The 8069-nt window shown below is 38.5% G+C and overlaps 1 protein-coding gene across 1 annotated transcript; it reads left to right on the top strand.

Annotated features, from left to right (window-relative positions):
* Positions 1-2192: 2192 nt before the first annotated feature.
* ZDHHC12 (zinc finger DHHC-type palmitoyltransferase 12) lies at positions 2193-8069 on the top strand. The gene is made up of 5 exons (XM_060757532.2): positions 2193-2338; positions 3855-3985; positions 4321-4410; positions 5972-6138; positions 7686-8069. Exons 1-5 carry the CDS (start codon positions 2269-2271, stop codon positions 7999-8001), a joined length of 774 nt encoding a protein of 257 aa, XP_060613515.2. The 5' UTR covers positions 2193-2268; the 3' UTR covers positions 8002-8069.

Raw genomic sequence — 8069 nt, 5'->3', positions numbered from 1 at the left:
TCGATTTGGGTTCTGTCTCCTGTGCGAATTATCATCATCATCATCATTATTATACTGACACAAAAACACAGTATGTCACAGCAAACGTGATCAATATGCTGGATTTCGTATCACAAAATCACAAGTCAAACACTTCCCAAGCGTCTAGGACTGTGTGATGTATTATTATTGTTATTCTTATTTATTATATATAATTACTAGCTGTCCCCTGCCACACATTGCTATGGCCCACATGGGGGTTCTTTGTGGGAGGTTTGGCCCAATTCTATCATTGGTGGGGTTCAGAATGCTCTGTGATTGTAGGTGAACTATAAATCCCAGCAGCTACAACTCCCAAATGTCAAGATTCTATTTTCCCAAAACTCTACCAGTGTTCACATTTGGTCATATTGAGTATTCATGTAGAATTTGGTCCAGATTCATCATTGTTTGAGTCCACAGTGATCTCTGGATGTAGGTGAACTACAACTCCAAAACTAAAGGATGCTGCCCACCAAACCCTTCCAGTATTTTCTGTTGGTCATGGGAGAACTGTGTGCCAAATTTGGTTCAATTCCAAGGTTGGTGAGGTTCAGTGTTCTTTGATTGTAGGTGAACTATAACTCCCAGCAACTACAACTCCCAAATGACAAAATCTTTTTTTTTTAGTGAAGGACATACCTTGGGTTGTTGGGTGTCTTGTGTCCATATTTGGTGTCAATTCACCCAGTGGTTTTTGAGTTCTGTTAATCCCACAAACGAACATGACATTTTTCTTTATCTAGATTTCATTCTATTTTATTCTATTTAATTATTATTATATTAGTATTATATTTTATTATTCTATTTATTACATTATTCTATTTAATCATATTTTATTTCATATTCTTATTCTATTATTTTCTATTATTATTGTATTTTATATTTTTGTATTTTATTTTATTACTTTATTATTTATTTTAATATAATATAATACGAATGTATTATATACTGTTGTATTATATTATTGCTCCTGACACGACAAAAAATATTAAAATAATTAAATAGAATAATAATAATTAAATATAATACTAATATGATAGAATAAGAAAATCAATATAAGTTTATTATTTTGTTATATTATAATTATAATATAAGATAATACTGATATATTATATATTATATTAAAATGAATTATTATTTTATAAATTATTAAATAAAATAATATAAAATAGAATAAGAAAATCAATATAAGTTTATTATTTTATTATATTATAATTATTTTAATATAAGATAATACTAATATATTATATGAAAATGAAATAGAATATCATAATTATTAAATATAATAATATAAAATAGAAGAAAAGTAATATAAGTTTACTATTATATTATAATTGTTATATAATACTAATATAATATATTAAATTGAAATAGAATATCATAATTATTAAATAGAATAATATAAAATAGAATAAGAAAATTAATGTTTATTATTACATTATATTATAATTGTTATATAATACTCACATATTATATATTATATTATATTATTATATATTATATTAAAATAAATAGAATAACATAATTATTAAATATATAATAAAACATGATTAAGATCATAATTTTATTTTATTATATATATATATATATAATATTCGTTTTATTATTATTGTAAAAGATAAGCAAAGCATATTACTTATATATTATACTATTATATATAATATATATATTATTTTCTTATTATTTTTATTTTATTTTATTTAATAATTATGTTATTCTATTCAATTTAATTATTTTAATATAATATATAATATACTAGTATTATATAAGTAGCTTGACAGAAAAGCATTAGTATACAATAAAAATATTATGATATCATATTAAATATTATATTAAATATTTTTAATATTAAATATTATTTTAATATTAAAATATAATAAAAATATAATATAAAAATATAATTAAATATAATTATATTTAATATAAATATTTATAATATTAAATATTATATTTATTTATATTTATTAAATAATAATAATAATAATAAGAAATCCCAGTTCAGAACCCTGAAGACAACACATGGGAAGTGAGCCAGCATGGATCTGCAGGGAGAGATGCCTGTCCACAAGCCAGGGCTGGGCTCGACCAATGGGAAGCGTCCCCTGCCAAGCTCCGCCCCCTTGTGGGCTCGCCCGCCCAATCAGCGCCGAGGGGGCGTGGTCTGCGCCACTTCCGCCTTGGCTCAGTTGTCCAGGAGGAAAGAAGAGGCCTCCTCTTCCTCTTCCTCTTCCTGGGTGCCACCCGAGGATGCGCTTGCGGGCCACGCAGGCCGGGCTCAGCGCCGGGATCGGGGCCACGCTCTTCCTCCACCCCACAGGTGAGTGGGTTCTCAGGTGAGAGAGGGGAGCAGGAAGGAGGAAGGAAAACAGGAAGGGGAAGCGGAAGGAAGAGGGAAGGAAAGTGGAGGGAGGGGGGAAGGAGAAGAGAAGGAAGAGAGGAATACAAAGGGAAGAGGAAGTAGAGAGGAAGAAGACGGGAGAAGAACAGCAGGAGGAAAGGAAGAGGAAGAGGAGAAGGGAGGGGAGGGCTGCTCTCCCCTTGAAGTGGATCCTGACCTGCCCCCCCCCCTTCCTTCCTTCCTTCCCTCCTTTCTCCTCCTTCCTTCCTCCTCTTTCTTTCCTTCCTTCCTTCCTTCCTTCCTTCCCTCCTTTCTCCTCTTTCCTTCCTTCCTTCCCTCCTTCCTTCCCTCCTTTCTCCTCTTTCCTTCCTTCCTTCCTATCTATTCATCCTTCCACTTTTTCCTCCCTTCCCTTCTTTCCTTCTCTTTTCTCACCTCCCTCCTTCCATCCCTCTTCTTTTCCTACCTTTTTTCCCTTCCCTTCCTCTTCTACTCCATTCCCTTCTTTCCCTCCCTCCCTCTCTCCCTCCCCTCTTCCCTCCCTCCTTTTCTTTTCCTCTCTTCTTCTTCCTTCATTCCCTCCTCCCTCCCTCCCCTCTTTTCCTTACTTTCCTTTCTTCCACTCTTACATCTTTTCCTTTCTTTTTTTCCATCCATCCTTTCACTTTTTCCTACCTTCCTCCCCTCCCCTCCTTTCATCACTCCTCCTTCTTAACCCTTCTTTCCTTCCTCCTCCCCTCTTCCTTCTTTCCTCCCTCCCTCCCTCCCCTTTTTTCCCTCCCTACCGTTGTCCTTCATTCCTTCCATCCTTCCTTCCCTTCCTCATTCCTCTTTCCCTTTCTTTCCTTCCATCCTTTCTTCCTTTTCTCCCCTCCTCCTTCGGCTCTTCCCTCCTTTTTCCTCACCCCCTCCCTCTTCCTTCTTTTACCCCTCCCTTCCCTGCTTCCTTCTTTCCTTCCCTTCCTCCTTCTTTCTTCCCTTCCTCCCCTCCTTCCCTTCCATCTTTCCCATTCTTTCCTTCCTCCTTCTCCATTTCTTTCCACCTCTCCTTCCTTCATTCCCTCCTCCTTCCTTCACTTCCTTCTTTCCTGCCCTCCCACACTCCTCTTTCCTTCCCTCCCTTTCATCCATCCATCTTTCTCTTTCCTTCTTTCCCTTTCTTTCCTTCCATCCTTTTTACTTTTTCCTTTCTCTTCCTTCCCTTCCTTCCCCCTCCCTCTTCCTTCCCCCTTCCTTTTCCCTTCCTTTCTTCCTTCCCTCCCTCCTCCTTCCCTTCCCCTTTTCTTCTCTCCCCTCTTGCATCTTTTCCCTTCTCCTTTCCCACCTTCTCTCCCTCCTCCATCCTTCCTCTTCCTTCTTTCCTCCATCCCCTCGTTTCTTCCTTCTCCTCTCCCTTTCCTCCTTCTCTTCACGCTACCTTCCTCTCTTTCCTTCCTTCTTCCCTTCTTCCTAACTTTCTTCCCTTCCATCCTTTCTCTCCTTCCTTCCTTCCCAGACTTGCGTCTCCAGGTGGAGGAAGGGGCCTGGCTGGCTCCGCTCTTCTTCCTGGGCTTGCTCTTCTCCTCGGTGGCCTTGTACTTCGTGGTCTCCCTCATGGACCCCGGCTTCGTCCACGAACAGAAGAAGGTACGAGGGAGAGGCACTCACCACACTCGGGAGCCAGCCATCCCATTATTCCTGGCCTACCAGTGCCATTTCCTAACTGGTTCTATCACAGGCTTGGGCCTTCCCTGCAGGTGTTTTGGACTTCAACTCCCACCATTCCTAACAGCCTACTACAGCTCCCAGAAGCCCCCAGCCTGCATTCGCAGGCTGGGGGCTTCTGGGAGCTGTAGTAGGCTGTTAGGAATGGTGGGAGTTGAAGTCCAAAACACCTGCAGGGAAAGCCCAACTTGGCCCAGGCCTCTTCAATCACCAAAACACAAGGAAAGTGTATTAAGAGTGAACCCTCCCTTTTGCAGGAATCAGGGAGCAAGGAACAGGAAATCATCGCCTTCCCGCAAGACGTTCCGGAGGTCCGGCTCCGTCGCTGCGGTTATTGCATGCTGAAGGTGGGCACGTTGCACCAAAAAAGGGGCCAAAGGCCTCACGGGGTGGAATTACTGCAAAAATACGCATCATCGTCGCCATTAAGGGGTGCTGTGGTTGGAATACCTTATTATTATTATTGTTGTTGTTACATTTATTATTTATTATATTATTATTCTATTTCAAAATGCATCACAGGATGGAATTATTGCAAAAATATGCTTAATTGCCATTAAGGGGTGCTGTGGTTTGAATACTTTATCTTTATTATTATTATTACATTAATTATTATGTTATTATTCTATTTCAAAGTGCATCAAAGGATGGAATTATTGTGAAAATACACACCATCATCGCCATTAAGGAGTGCTGTGGTTGGAATACCTTATTATTATTATTATTATTATTATTATTATTATTACATTTATTATTTATTATATTATTATGTTTCAAAATGCATCACAGGGTGGAATTATTGCAAAAATATGCTTAATTTCCATTAAGGGTGCTGTGGTTTGAATACTTTATTATTATTATTATTACTACTATTATTATTGTTGTTATTACTACTACTACTACTACTACTACTATTTTTTGTATTATTGTTAGATTTATTATTTATTATATTATTATTATATTTCAAAATACATCACAGGATGGAATTATTGTGAAAATACACACCATCATCACCATTAAGGAGTGCTGCGGTTTGAATACCTTATTATTATTATTATTATTATTATTACTACTACTACTACTATTATTTGCATTATTGTTACATTTATTATTATATTATTATTCTATTTCAAAATGCCTCACAGGATGGAATTATTGCAAAATACGCATCATCGTTTCCATTAAGGGGTGTTGTGGTTTCAATACTTTATTATTATTATTACTATTATTATTATTTATATTATTATATTTCAAAATGCATCACAGGATGGAATTATTGCAAAAATGCGCATCATCGTTGCCATTAAGGGGTGCTGTGGTTTGAATACCTTATTAATATTACTATTATTATTTATTATTACATTTATTATTTATTATATTATTATTATATTTATTTATACCCTACTTTATCGACCCAAGGAGCTCCTGGTGGTGCAGCAGCTTAAACTGCTGAAGTTGCTGATCGAAAGGTCAGCAGTTAAAATCTGGAGAGCGGGGTGAGCTCCTGCTGTTAGGCCCAGCTCCCGCCAACCTTTAGCAAAAGCCAATGCTATGGAATCCTGGGAGCTGTGGTTTGATGGGGCACAAAAACGCAAGACCTGATCAAACTACAACTCCCAGGGTAATTTTATTTTGATTGTTATGATTGATTGTAGGTAAACTATAAATCCCAACAACTACAACTCCCAAATGACAAAATCGATTATTTTTTTAGTGATGGTCGCTCCTTGGACTAGTAGGTGTCTTGTGGCCAAATTTGGTGTCAATTCATCCAGCGCATTTTTAGTTATGGAGTCACTCAAAACGCACAGAGCATAATATAGATATTAGAGACGTAATTGCCCTTATTTCTAAGGAAACGAGCCTATTGTTGTTGTTGTTATTCTCCTTCCTCTGCTCTTTTCCCAGCAACCCATGCGGGCCAAGCACTGCCGCGAATGCCGGCACTGTGTCCGGCGCTATGACCACCATTGCCCGTGGATCGAGAACTGCGTCGGGGAACGCAACCACCGGCTCTTCGTCCTCTACCTGGCCGTCCAGCTGGCGGTTGTGTTGTGGGCCATGGAGACCGCCTGGTAAGCCCAATATATATATAGTTGTGTAGGTATACAAAAATCATTGTGTGACATAGTGTAGTAATAAGAATAAGTAGTAGTAGTAGTAGTGGTAGTAGTAGTAGTTTGGGTTGCTTACCTGGATTTAATACCATATGTGCAATTCACAGTGACCATGACGGAGAATAAGAAGGAGAAGAAGAAGAAGAAGTGGTAGTAGTAGTAGTAGTAGTAGTAGTGTGGGTTGCTTACCTGGATTTAATACCATATGTGCGATTCACAGTGACCACGACGGAGAATAAGAATAATAAGAATAAGAAGTAGTAGTAGTAGTAGTAGTGGTAGTAGTAGTAGTTTGGGTTGCTTACCTGGATTTAATACCATATGTGCAATTCAGTGACCACAACGGAGAATAATAATAATAAGAAGAAGAAGAAGAAGAAGAAGTGGTAGTAGTAGTAGTAGTAGTAATAGTTTGGGTTGCTAACCTGGATTTAATACCATATGTGCGATTCACAGTGACTGTGACAGAGAATAATAATAATAATAAGTAGTGGTAGTAGTAGTAGTAGTAGTAGTAGTAGTTTGGGTTGCTTACCTGGATTTAATACCATATGTGCAATTCACAGTGACCACGACGGAGAATAATAATAATAATAAGTATTGGTGGTAGTAGTAGTAGTTTGGGTTGCTTACCTGGATTTCATACCATATGTGCAATTCACAGTGACCACGACGGAGAATAATAATAATAATAAGTAGTGGTAGTAGTAGTAGTAGTTTGGGTTGCTTACCTGGATTTCATACCATATGTGCAATTCACAGTGACCACGACGGAGAATAATAATAATAATAAGTAGTGGTAGTAGTAGTAGTAGTTTGGGTTGCTTACCTGGATTTCATACCATATGTGCAATTCACAGTGTCCACGACGGAGAATAATAATAATAATAAGTAGTAGTAGTAGTTTGGGTTGCTTACCTGGATTTCATACCATATGTGCAATTCACAGTGTCCACGACGGAGAATAATAATAATAATAAGTAGTAGTAGTAGTAGTAGTAGTAGTAGTAGTTTGGGTTGCTTACCTGGATTTCATACCATATGTGCAATTCACAGTGTCCACGACGGAGAATAATAATAATAAGTAGTAGTAGTAGTAGTAGTTTGGGTTGCTTACCTGGATTTCATACCATATGTGCAATTCACAGTGTCCACGACGGAGAATAATAATAATAATAATAATAATAATAAGTAGTAGTAGTAGTAGTAGTAGTTTGGGTTGCTTACCTGGATTTAATACCATATGTGCAATTCACAGTGACCATGATGGAGAATAATAATTTAATTATATATTTTTTGCCGTTTAACAAACTTTCCCCATGTTTTGATGATAGAACCAATCAGGAAATGAGATTGATAAGCCAGGAACAAACATCATGTTACATAATGTAATAAATAATAATAATAATAATAATAATAGTTGGCATACCCGAGTTACGACGCGAGTGCCACATCTCTTTCCGAGCACAGATTCGAACTTTCTCTTGTCATGCTTCCTCTTCCAGGTCCGGCCTGGGTGCGCTGCCCTCCTTCTCCTCCTTCTCGTGGGTTTGGCTCTGCCACAACCTGTTGCTGCTGCTCTGCTTGCTGGTGCTGTCGGTGTGCGCGGTGGTGGCGGCCTTGCTCCTGGCCTCGCACGCCTACCTGGCCTCGTGCAACACCACCACCTGGGAGTTCATGTCCCGCCACCGCATCTCCTACTTGCGCCACTGCCCGGATGAGGAGAACCCCTTTGACCGGGGGGTCTTCCACAACCTCTGGGGGTTCTTCTGTGCTCGCAGGAGCGTCCGGTGGGAGAACCTCTACCCAAGTGCCGTCTGAGTCAGCCCAAGCGGCACATCGCCTTCCATCCCGCTGGACGGGCTTGACCGCCTGCGTCCCCTCCAGAG

The sequence above is a fragment of the Anolis sagrei genome, chromosome 11 (assembly GCF_037176765.1).
Source record: "Anolis sagrei isolate rAnoSag1 chromosome 11, rAnoSag1.mat, whole genome shotgun sequence".
NCBI classification, from domain to species: Eukaryota; Metazoa; Chordata; class Lepidosauria; order Squamata; family Dactyloidae; genus Anolis; species Anolis sagrei.
This window is presented reverse-complemented; position numbering and strand designations above follow the sequence as displayed.